The sequence below is a fragment of the Culex pipiens genome, chromosome 1 (genome assembly GCF_016801865.2).
Source record: "Culex pipiens pallens isolate TS chromosome 1, TS_CPP_V2, whole genome shotgun sequence".
NCBI lineage: Eukaryota > Metazoa > Arthropoda > Insecta > Diptera > Culicidae > Culex > Culex pipiens.
The window spans coordinates 69,697,430-69,710,472 of NC_068937.1; the positions used below are offsets into that span (position 1 = coordinate 69,697,430).

The window sequence follows — 13,043 nt, forward strand, 5'->3', positions numbered from 1 at the left end:
CACAGCCACCACTTTTGTTTTGAATAAAAACCGTTGTTTTGTAACTTGTGTGGTGTTTTCATTGATGGCGCTAAGCTAGCGCAGCTACCCGGACGAGGTCTTCTGTTCCTGCTCTACGCGGTGCTTCGAACACCAACCTCTGACTTTTTTGTCGATTTACATGTATGTAATCCCTTAATTTTTCAGTTATTGTGGATTTAGCTCGTAGCTGGATTTTCTGGCATCTTCTCACGGTCATTGGAAACGGTCGTGGATAGACCTAGGGGTTCCCAGTTGGAGTGAAAAAATTCAATTTATAGAAAAATTATGGATTAACATTTTGCTTTTTTATCACTTCTCCGACATCAGGAATAATTGTTTGAACATGCTCGCAATTTTTTTATTCGGTCGGAAAAATATTATTTTTTTTGAAAAAACTTTCATTTTTAATCACATGATCACCCCTAATTCTGGCTCGATGCCGCCATCATGCGACCGCGTGCTCCGTTTGTTTGTCAACAAAGCTGCAGCTGGATGGTGAGACGAAGTGAGGGGGGAAGAGATTTTGACATTTTTATGCCCGCATCTGGCCCGCCGCCTATTTCGTCGGTCACTGAGCCGCCGGTCGTTTCCAGTGACCGAGTCCAGCTAGGTACTGATCGTACAATAAAATCCAATCTTTCGCTCTGTCTTATGTTTTTGTTTTATCACATCTGTCATCAATGACAAATGTCAAAATTTCGTTGTCTTTTATGAAAATTGAGTAACTCTCGTTACTCAATCTTACTCAAAAATTTTCAATGTGACTCACTGTCCTACCCCTTGGGTATCTGTAAATTCGGGAAAACGACAGTTCGGTAAAATGTCCATTCAGGTAAATGACATTCGGAGATATGAAATTTCCATAAAAATGATTTTAGGGGATATGGAATTTTCGGGAAATTGATTTTGGGGGACTTTCGGGGAAATGATTTTCGGGGTGTTTTCGGGAATATGGAATGCGGGAAAGTGGGATTCGGGTATAAAGGATAAAACCACTGTACATGGATTTCTTTGAATTCAAAGATTTCGGATTGCTTTAGTAAGAATTAAAAACATATTTTACAGTTAGAGCGGTTGTAAAAGAGTAATTTATTCTACATACTAATACAAGGTCAAATGAGAAGGGCAATGATCGCCAACCCAAACAAAGGATTCATCCATGTCAAGGAAAGTCATGACCATCAGTTAATAGTCATCTGTTGCTGTTTTTTCTACATCATAAAACAAAGATTAACTTTAATACATTTTATCGTACTAAGTAAATATCAACAATGGAAATTAAATAAAGGAAAACTTTAACCTCATATTAAGAAGTCCTCATATTTGTTTACAATGTAACCACAACATTTCAGGTTATTTTTTATCATTTTTATTTTGAAATTACCTCAGAGTAAGCATGTTGATAAGTGATAATTTTTAGAATAACTATTACATATCTTATGATGTCACATGTAGTGTGTTTGCCTAACTGGTTTTGAGCAATTCTCTACGTTTTTGCAAATCGACATTGTATTTTTTACATTTCGATGATTTTTTTTCATACGTTTCTTGTGCCCATAGAGCTATCTAAGCCCGCTCTCACGCACACTAGCACGCCATTTGTTTTGCTGGCTGGTACAAAATTTAACCTCAATCTTTTTCGTGTACGTACACGCAATACATGCGCACGTAGATAACTCTATTAAGAACATTTGGCGTCATTAGTGTATGTATAGGGACGTGGCGTTACATCGTGCTGCCATCTGGTTTTTTAAGTGCAAGAGTGGAAAAGTGCTGAGTCATCGTCTAAAAATAGACGGCGTCCTATCTCGCCCAGCAAAATGAAGTCGATAAAGTAATCGGTTTCAATGAGAAAAAGTGGAAAACGTGGTCTAAAAATAGCGACGCCATCCCCCTAATAGTGTCACGTGGAAACCGAAAAGGCCTCTTTTGGCCGCCCATCGTTTAGTCTATGAACAAAACACGCGCGAAGCACTTAATTTCTGAGCGAAAAGTCTAACATCAACAGATCCAACCCACTGAGAATTTTGGCTCGAGCCTCGACTCGATTCAGGCTCGATCTCGAGCCAGATCGACTCGAGGCTCGAGCCAAAATTCTCAGTGGGAAGTCAGTGGACAAAAAATGCCAACTTTTGATCAGTAGTAGGGGAAATATAACCATTTTAATCACTCTAAGCCGTTCGACCAATTCTCATCACTTTCGCCGTTTTCCGCATTTTCCGCAACATTTTCAGATATATAAACTATGGAGAGTTGCTTGCTCACTTTTATTTGAGCTATTAATTACTTTGGAACAGTCAAAAACACTTTGTGAAAGCTGGAATACATAATCAAAGTGCTGATAGGCCGATAATAGAAATAGGCTGAAAAAGGGTATAGTTCCCCTACATGACGGACGTTTTTTACTGCACAAGAATTGAAGAATCAGTAGGGTAGGGTAGTCATCAATGAGACGCTTTTGGTTTTTAACTTTCAACGATTTGTGTATTTTTTTTATCAACATGTTCCAATGAGTTTTTTTGTTTTTTTTTTTCTTTCTTTTAATGTGTTCGAACATTGCCCAAAATATGAGATCTATCTGATGTCTACAGCCAGAGTTATTCATTGTAGACGCACTTGGCAGGAACAATGCTACAGCTGGGGAACAATGAGACACTCTACGAAAATCAAATGTTTTCAAGGAAAACATCATGTTTTTGTGTTGTATTATTGCAGGTGACTTGTCGTGGACATTTAGAAATAAATTTTCAAACTTGAAACTTTGATTAACAAAAGTTATGCTTAAAAGTATTAAAATATTGTAAAATCCATATATTTATACCAAATAACTTTATATTATTGATTAAATGAAGTTAAAACCCAATAAATATGCCAAAAGTCACTTCCATTTCATGTTTTGAAAGATTTCCATATATTTGAAAAGTTCATCGAAGAAAAATCAAAGTGTCTCATTGTTACCCATGGGCTGAAAGGAGTGGGGATCAATGAGACAGCCCTGGATTGTGGGTATATTCTGAATTTTGGTCAAACCTAATGAAAGGTCATTGTAGCCCAACTAATTCCCTATTGAACGTCGAAAGAAATCTGAAGAAATATTAGTTTTAGTGTTAATGGCAGCCTATGAGCAAAACTGTAATTTTCAGGCATAATTTACTTTTACACCTCAAAATCAAACATTTATGAATAACTTTGCAAGGGAGCGTCCATAACCAATGTCACTATAATGACAGACGTGTATCCAGTAGACACACCTTTCCCCAAAATATGAGCCTGATTGGTTGAAACTACGACTTGTGAGAACCATTTTACCATTGTTCCCAATCATTGTCTCATTGATGACTACTGTACCCTACTCACATGTAAAACTTATTCCAGAAACACAAAAATACCATGCTTTTTTTACCGTTCATCGTGATATTGGCTCAAATGCTTTTTTTTTACAAATCGAATGAAAAATTAAAAGTTTTATTGAAATACAAAAAATGAAATTTGATCATTTTCCAAAAAACGTAGAGAAATGCTCTTTTATGTTCTTGAATGGAATCGTATTTTCGAGAACAGTTCGTTTGCCTCTTCCTATATTTCTCAATATTATTATACCATTTTGTATGGTTTGTTTCTCGATTGATTACAATTTTGGACAAAATCAACATAAGGGAAAAGTTAATCCATCGATAGTAAACGGAAATCCTAAGTTGGTGCCAATTGGAGCATTTTTGTAATGTTGGTGCTGTACCAGTTTTTTGGCTCACTTGTCGCTAACAATTGCTGTGTCTTACGCAAAGCTTATGTACATAGCGTAATTTGAAAAGTTTGCGTCGATATGTAACTTTGTAACAATTTAAAAAAAAAACAGTGTTCGGTCATATCGGCACCAAACTTCGCAATTATCGATAGATGAACGCTCTCTATGTTTTGGTCTTAATCCATGCAGGTTAAGTCAAAAGTGTAACCAGTTGTAGTTAGTTAACCCTTATAAGAATACACAGATTTGTCGGTACCTGATATAATGCAGTAAATAAGCAATAATCAAACTTGAACTTTAACAAACTGTTTTGAGATTTTTTTTAGACCTTAACTCCTTGGTTTCTTTTTCCAAGCTCACAGTGACATGGGTCAAAACATTGCTTCAACGTGTTTTTAACAAAGCTTAAAACATAATACATGGCATCAAATCAGGAACCAGCAACTCAGCATAAAATACTGTACATTTACTTAGGATATCTACACTAGACATCAGCATCATTGGTATCCAAGGTCAAACATCACATTACTTGTTGAATTCAGTACCATGTTACGTGCCCCATTTTAGATGTATTTATCCTACGCGACAGAAGTTCACTTCACGCAACTGTCGGAGATTTATCTATTACTAGGTTGTCCTAAATAACTCCTGTTAGTAAAAGTTCCTTGCCTACAACTTCTTTCAAACGGTTAGATAAACATTTTCTTTTCATAATATTTATTTCGTAGTCTTTGTAGCATTGATGCCAATATTGAATTTATGTTTAGAAAACAGACTCAGCGGAACGAGACAGTTGAACTGGATGTGAGGGTGACCTAGCAAGGCGCTTTTTGGGTAGTTTTTCGAGCAAGGACAAAAGTTTTTGAAAATCTGGTCTATCGTCTGCTTGGTACGTCCAACAGATCATAAGAATGTCCTTGACATCCCGTGATGCTTGCAAGTTGGCCAGTGTTTGCTTCATGCCACGCCCAACTTGCCAAATGACGGACTCTGGCGACTGAGATTTAAACGGAAACTCTCCGCAAAGCAGCTCGTACCAAACAGTACCGAACGCAAAAATATCAGACGCTTTCGAAAAAGGCAAATCCCCTTCAATTGGGCGATACGAGGTAAGTTTTCTAATCAACTCTGGCGCTAAGTAGCAAAGCCAGCCGCTTGGTATTCCTAAACCTAGATCACAATACAATAGTTTGGTGGCGCTAAATAGGCCAAAATCAGTTATTATCACTTTGCCGTTTTCAAGAAAGATATTCTTTGTTCTTAGGTCTTTGTGAACGATACCTCGAGCGTGCAAATAACCCATTCCCTGTGAAATCTGCTGAGCGACTATTGTGGTGCGATTCAGGTTGAACTTATCCTTTCGTATGTGAATATGCGTGTAGAGTGTGTTGCCTTTGCATAGCGATGTTACTATGGCTAATCTGGGAGGTTTCATGCACGCACCCATAAATAGCACGACATTCTCGTGGCGGGTTTTTTTGAATGTGGCCACCTCCAATTTGAACGCCTCCAACGTGCTGTCGTCCGCTACGTAGTCCTCTTTTAGTACTTTTACTGCCACATCACCGTGCCAGAGAGCCCGGTGGACCGTTCCGAAACGACCGTTGCCAATCTTTTCAAGCAGTTTGAGATCGTCATATGGAATGTCCCATTCCTTGAGGGAAAGGCTGTTTTGGCGAGGCCAATTGTCACTCTCGCGCTCCTCGGTAGAGTCCAATCTTATTGGCGTACGCTCCGAAGATGAGTCTGTACTTGCAGCACTTGTAGAGCCTGTTTTGTCGCTGTCGTTGCTCTGGTGTGATTCCGGCAGCTTGGAGAGATGCAGTTTCGGTATTCGATTCGGATGGTGTCCAGTCAACTCTGTTCCGGCTGCAACCGATTTGCTGTTGTTGTTGATGGGGTGGGTTTCGATCGTTATACCATCGCGTTCGGAAATTTGATTTAAATGATTTCCGCCGGATATTTCAGGGAAGTTGAATTGAGAATGTTTTGAAGTGGCTGGTGTTTGTGGTGGTAGTGACAGCAAAGCCGGACTCGAAGGGGACGAGCTGTTACAACTAGAACCCGCAGAGCTACTGTCCGGTCCACCATGTATGCCGTGCATCGGTACACGGTTACGGTCTCTCGCATAAACTCCCCTCGGAAGATTAGGTGACACGTTCGGCATCAACGTGTCTGAACGAAGAGTTTTCTTGAACTCCTCAACAAACTCCGGTGGCAGCCCGCACGAAGGTGGAACATTCGATTTGCAGTCCTTATGGCAACGATATTTACACTCTGTACACTTAAAGCCGAAGAACATTTGCTTGTTACACAGATCGCACGTGCTTGTTGTTACCTTGAATTTTTTGGTGAATCGATGTTGAATCATGTGGCCCATCCCACGCGTAATGATTGGTGTGCATGGTGACTTGGGAGGCATGGAAGTGTTTTGGAATGAAGCGAATGAGTTGTCTGAAGATTCCATCGAATGCTGCTGATCCGGCGTTGGCTCCGTGTGGAGTCGTGTACGAACCGTTGATACAGGAGCACTTCCGTTGTTCGTCGTAGACTGGGGTTGTAAGCTCGATGTGATATTGTTAGAGTTGACCATGTTCTGCTGATTGACGTTGATAGTTTCCGTTGACTGCAAAGGTTGATTAGAAAGGAACTGTGATTCGTGTGACTTGGATTTGGTAAGAGACACGACCTGGTCGCTGTTGGTATTTACTGTAATGGGAATCACTGCTGTGATACTGTTATTGTTCTGGGAAATTTGATGAGCTGTTGCACTGTTAAACTGCTGTGTCGCCGGGGACCGAATGTGTGTTTGATGTTTCTTCCTCGGCGGCGGTGTTGTCGGAAATCCTTTCTTTGTCTGCTTATTCAGTGCTACCTCAGTCGGAGACGTGGGAGGCGATGGCGATGGAGTTAACGTACACGTAGATCCTTCCTCGGGTGATAACACGTTATGCGGTTGAAGTGACAGATCTGCAGCGACGTCCGCGGAGGCCACTCCGGGCGGCACGAGTTCAACGGGACTTTCCACAACTTCATTGGAACGATTCGCGATATGTGATGATTTAGCAGCGTTTCTTGGCTGAGATCGACTAATTCTGGGAGACGCACGATAATGGGTTGAATGCCTATCCCACGAATCCCAAAACAAGTTTGCCGGTTCCTTGAGTTCACCCGCTTGTAGTTGGTTACGGCAACGTCTTAAATTGCTCATGGCGCGCACAAGCCTTCGTATCTCCTCATCGCGTGCGTTTATATTGTTAGAAAGAGTCTCGCGCAGTTCGTCGTCATTTTTTTCCAAAAGGGACTCCAAAGAGTTTACTTTTTGTATCACAGTGTTCAGTGAAGTAGTGCTTAAACCTTTAGGTGAGAGAAAAGCAAACAATTTGAAATTAATTTATTTGTTTTTTCAACAGTACACAGACATATAAACACATTATTTCCGCAAACATTTCAAATTGCGGAACATATAGCGCTATTTGAAATGTTAGCGACAATTTATCTACTGCAATACACAAGTTGATCACTCATGCATTTTGCGCTATCCGCAAATGGCATAGAGTAATTCTCGCTGATAGTGGACCACTATTTACACAAGGAACACAAATTGAAAAGTAATCCAATAGCCCCCATCAAGATTAAAGAAACCATGTTTAGTTGAAAAAATTTGCCCTCCTTTCGGTGTCACCAACCTTAACCCTCTACTGCCCAAATTTTTTTTCGAAAATTTTTATTTTTCCCGTGTTCTGGAGGTCATTTTGAGCAACTTTTGTTCTACGAAAAAACTTCACTTCTCTTGTTTTCTGTTTTTCTTGTTTTATCTTTAGTATTTTAATTTGCATTTATCATGTTTAGATTATCTTTGTTTTTGGTAGTATTTGGCCTATTCTACCACCTCCTATCATTACATTTTGCCTATCTAATTTTTTCATGTTTTTACAGTCACTTTTTCAATTTTTTGCATGTTTTTCAAATTTTCCGCTATAGAATGATACCATTATCATTTAAGTTGTGAAAAAATGTGTAGAGGCATAGTCTGGGACACTACAAAAATTACTGCATACTTATTTTTACTTAAAATATAGGAAATGTTAGTAAAAAACACAGCCAAAGTTGACCCCTAAAAAATGACATTTTTAAAACATTGGCAAAGTCACATAAAACAAGTCAAATTTCCAACCCTATTTTTTTTAAATTTTAAGAGTTCTTCTTTCCAATGCTTTTTAAAGATCATTAATTGGTTGAAAAATTGATTTTCGGCGATTTTTTAAATCGAAGCCCGTCTGAAGGCGGGGTTAGGTTGTAGAGGGTTAACAAAAATCATTTGTAAAATTTAAAAAAAATATCATCTTAAATTTGTAATCGAACGGTTAACGCGTAAACCTAATGTGATTGTTGTCAGTAAGAATTGTGTTTCCAATCATCTTATTCAGTTATACCGTATTGATGCTTATAATTTAGTTTTTCTTTTCGTAAAAAATGTTCTGATCAAACCCCCGATTGTGTTTGTAATAATAGCACTTAAATTTCCTCTGTTCCTAAACCAATCAACTTAATCCAAATAAAATTAGTGGTAGTAACAATAGATCAATAGAAGTATATTATAGACCACCAGACGATTGTAATTTCACAGACTTGGTAAATCATTTAGAATCCATTGTATCTGCAAATAATTCATACATGTGGTAATAGAAGATATTAACATTGATTCCAGTTATTCTTGAAATATGTTCCTAGATTACCTGAATATGACGTCATATGGATTTCTCTTAACCAACACCAACATAACCAGACCTTCCAGCAGTTTCATTTTAGATCTTGTTGCTTTAAACAGTGGTCCTCAGCCGGCTAAAACTCGCGGGCCATTTTGGCAATTTGCCATAGTATCGCGGGCCGCATGTGAAACACAAATAAAATTACTGGAACTTGCTAATTTAATCTAATCTAATCGAACACAAGCGCAGCCATCCGGAAAGAACTTATGGCTAGATTACGCCTCAAGTTCCTTCTTGTCATTATTAATGATTGCAGTACTTTCGAGATCCCCCGAAGTGTATTAGGGGAAAGTGGGGCAAGTGTAACAAGCTATGGAAATGCTCGTTATAACCCATTAAAAACGTTAAAAAATCTGTTTTTAGAATCATCTTATTCCAGGTCTTGACTGAGACTTTGATAGAACAAGTTTTTAAAAAATTCAGTTTTTCAATGTAAAAAATTGATTTTAAAATTTTTGATTTTTCGTACGTTCTACTCAACTAGTGGGGCAAGACGAACAACCCGTTGGGGCAAGAGGAACAATGCATGAAAAAACATGCTAATTTACTAACAATTGAACTATTATCACTTAGATACATCAGATTAGGATGTATTTGAAACGTTTCTTTCATTTTTAGATAAAAAAATAATATTTTACTAAAAAATTTACAGTTTTTACGAAAAAAAAAAAATTATTTAGATGATAAATAGTAAATTTTCATGATTTTACTATATCGTGTATGGACAATTTTTTAAACAATTGTTTATCAGTTTTCAAGAACTTTTATGTATTTCTTTTTACACAATAAAATGTGTTGCTGCAGCAATTCGTATTCTTTTCCATACTAAAAATCCATATGGTACACTTGCCCCACCTAAACAAGATTCTTAAAAAGCTCTCTATAAAAATAACCAAAACATAAATCATACTTTATAATACGTGCAAGTCATTGGTAGGGACACTACTGATCTAGGAAAAATAGCATTTTGATAAAATGAGCCTTAAAACAAACCCTAAAGGTAAGAACAAGATTGTCCGTCAGGCCTGGACGCAAACGCAAAATTTTGCGCCTGTCATCATAGCCTGCCAGTCATCGACCATTGAACAAAGCAACCCCTGTAGATTGTTCGACTGACAGTTGATGGAAAAATCGAACTGGCACAGCGTTCTGCGTTTACCCCTGCGTCGAACAGACAATCTTGTTCATAGCTTAAGCCTTATTTTGTACTTTCCAAATATTATAAGGAAACAAAGGTTTTGAAAAAAACTTCATTCAATCTTATGCCCCGTGGCGTTTAAGTCATTTTGGCGGTTATGTGGTAGTAGAATCAACTAATTGCATTGCTAGCAACAATTCCTCATACAGTCATCCCACATATTCGGAACACCCACAAATTCGGAACACTTTGGTGGTAATGTCAATAGGAGGCCAAATGCAACTTTTCTGTCAACCCTGCTATTTTTAGGACCTTTATTTGTACATTATCTTGCTATTCCACTAGTAAAAGTAGTACTTTTTCAACAAAAAACTGCATTTCAAGATTATTTTATCCAGAGCAGCAAATACTGCCTCCAAATTGTCTGTTCCATGATTGTGGGATGTTATTGTGCCTCCCACAATTGTGGAACACCTGAATTTAACTGATATTTTCACAAAAAAGTTATCAGACAATTCATAAAACATTACTAAGCATGTGTTTTATTGGTTTCAGATTGTGAAGTTAGTATTTTGTAAAAAATATGTATTCCTGGAGAGAAAAAAAAGTTTGTTTACATCGTAAGAAAAAAGTGTTCCGAATTTGTGGATTTCAAGGGTCAATGTTTTTCTTTAAAAACTTGATATAAAACGTAAAAATGTACAGCCGGTCTATACATCAATCGAAAGATCTCAAGAAAAGCTTTCACATGAAGGTAAAAGCAAATCATTATGTTCAATTAACGATTTTCTATGATTTGTTGAACATTGGCCGATCTGTAAACCGTTCCGAATATGTGGGATGACTGTACTGGAAATAATCAAAATTGTAAAAATTACGGCCTTACGAGCGATTGTTCCTCTTGCCACATATGGTCGTCTTGCCCCACCTTCCCCTACACTCATTAAAGCGGCCCGGCATACTGCGTTGCATTAACCGTATGAGACAGATTCTATGAACGGATCCCACATTTCATAGAACCATCAGGGGAAGAAGAAGAAGCCGGGGACATACCGTACCAACCAGTTCGAGTTATTTATAGATTATAATGGTGTGTGGTGTGTAAGGGAATCGTTGGGGAAGGGATTGTTGTATTATATAGTAATTGACCTTGTGGCATTATTTCACCACTACGGATTAATTCACTCAAGGAGTATCAATCCCTTGGTTGTCGAATGACTAAAGCATCCGACTTCCAATCCAAAAGTGTGAGTTCGAATCCCACCTGATTCTATGTGTTTTTTATTCATATTCAAGTTCATTTACAGTCGAAAAATTTCAAGGAGACCGGTCGGGAATCGAACCCTGAACCTTCCGCTTATGAGGCGGGAGCCGTAGCCATTAAGCCACGGGCCGGTCAAATAAAATTACTGGAACTTGCTAAATTTTATTAGTTTGATAGTTGAATTTTCATAAACGTACATTTTGCACTATATTTTCCTATTTTCAAATTTCCGCAAAATACTTATACTTCCACACCAATCCCTTTTAATAAATTTTCCTGCGTAAAAAATACAATGTAATTGCTTAATTTTTAAGATTTTTGGAATGTTAAAAAGATTACTAACCATGTTTCATAAATATATTAAGATTTTATTTTCTTTTTGCTTTGAGCATCTTTTTGCTCTTTACAATGTTTTTTTTAACTTGAATGAAACATTTCTAATACTAGCATTCGAAACATTTTTTTCTATTTTATTATAAATCTGCATTACTATTTCTTTATTTGCTATGCTGATCCGAAAAAATAGCGTTAAATTATTCAACCAAATCCTTTTTTATAAATCATTATGACCTGGATGGACGAAAATAAATTAATTAGCATTACAGGTTTATCTTCAGTAAGCAAGCAGTGAATGAAAAAAGTTAACGTATCAAAAAAAATATTATTGATTTAGATAATTATTGGATATGTTCTTTTGCGAAAAATATTTCGAACAAATCTCAATATAAAAAAATAACTGACAACTATAAACATTATTATTCAATTGATTTTAAGATTAGTTTTACCACATCCTATCTTTTCTTAATTTTTAATCAAAAATTAGAAATACTTGACAATAAAATTTAAATGAAATCTAATTTTATCATCAAATATAATTATTTATTTTTTGTTCGGAAAAGTCAAAGTAGTTATGTCACAGACATAATCGGAATGGCGTAGACTTACGTAAAATTTAGATATGTGGACATGTGGGTTTTCCATATATTAATTTGAAGAATTAGCTATATATATTGGAAGGAACACCCATTCGAACGGCAAAGAGAGGAAAGAAAGAGACGAAGGAATTTTAGCGAGCCGAATGGGGGGAGGGGGAGAGGGGGCATAGGGGTTGGGGGCGAGAGCAGCCTCAGAAAGCTGTGCAATCCGTCGCCCCCGAAGACCAAAATTTGTTCCTAAAATTTAAATTCAAATTAGCTCGCTGCCTCGTCCCGGGTGGGACGAGGGCAACTCTTTCAACACTAGAATTTGATGAGACGTAAATCTTTCAGAAGCGCTCGCCGCGAATGCGACGAGCTAGTTGGATGTCCCGATTGTTTAACAACCAAGGCTTGATCCACGAGAGGCTTTTCGGCGGAAGGCAGCAGGCGCGCACCTCATCTTGTTGATGCCTCGTCCCGGGTGGGACGAGGGATGGGGATTGAAGCACCTCCGAACCACAGCAACCACGAAAGATCCTAACGGTCCGGCCATCGAGAGGCAACTGGCTGACGGTGACGACGAGAAGGCGATGTGCACTTCTTTTCCAGTTCTGGTCCCTCGCTCCTGCTGCTGCTGCTCTGGGCTGAGCTTTCCTGCTGCTGCTGCTGCTGCTGCCGGTCCGACGTCTGAGACGTGAATGTTGGAATGGGCTCTGGCGCACGTTCTTATGTATGATTTCGGCCCGCTACTTCCCCTCCTTTTTCGCGACCGACACTCGGTCGCGTTGCTCGGATGATTTTCCCCTCAAAATAGGTACTTGACATTCCCGTCCGTGAGTGGGAAGCGCTCATTTTGCTTGCAAAATCTCTGCATTTTGAAAACATTTTAAAACATTCAATTGTTTCAATAGTTAAACTATTTTGCCAACAATGAAAGTTTTATAGCAAATTGCTGAATAATTTTCGAATCGAATGGCACATAAATCGTGTCGATTCGATTAGAGGGAAGGAAGATATAAGCGTTTGACGGATGACGCAGTAATCCAGGGCCTTCGGCCCGGGTTTTTTGGAATGACACCCCAGTACCTTCGACAAAGACGTAAGTCTACGTCAAAATAAAATCTAAAATGAAAAACATTCACAATCCGTTATTCATCAAGTAAATATTTTTTTTAAAATATTTCTA

General features: G+C 38.1%; 1 protein-coding gene across 3 annotated transcripts in view; it reads right to left on the bottom strand.

The window, feature by feature from the left end:
• Positions 1-1,086: 1,086 nt before the first annotated feature.
• Positions 1,087-13,043, bottom strand: part of LOC120430955 (kinase suppressor of Ras 2) — a 35,382-nt gene continuing 23,425 nt past the window's right edge. Inside the window, exons 3-4 of one of the 3 annotated variants that reach the window (XM_039596085.2) lie at positions 6,456-7,123; positions 2,347-6,392 (exon numbers count right to left, since the gene is read on the bottom strand). In XM_039596085.2, the coding sequence (XP_039452019.1) occupies positions 4,530-6,392; positions 6,456-7,123 (2,531 nt within the window). In that variant the 3' untranslated portion in view covers positions 2,347-4,529. Of the gene's footprint in view, positions 7,124-13,043 lie in introns of all 3 variants that reach the window. The other 2 variants (XM_039596083.2, XM_039596084.2) reach the window with 2 other exon arrangements.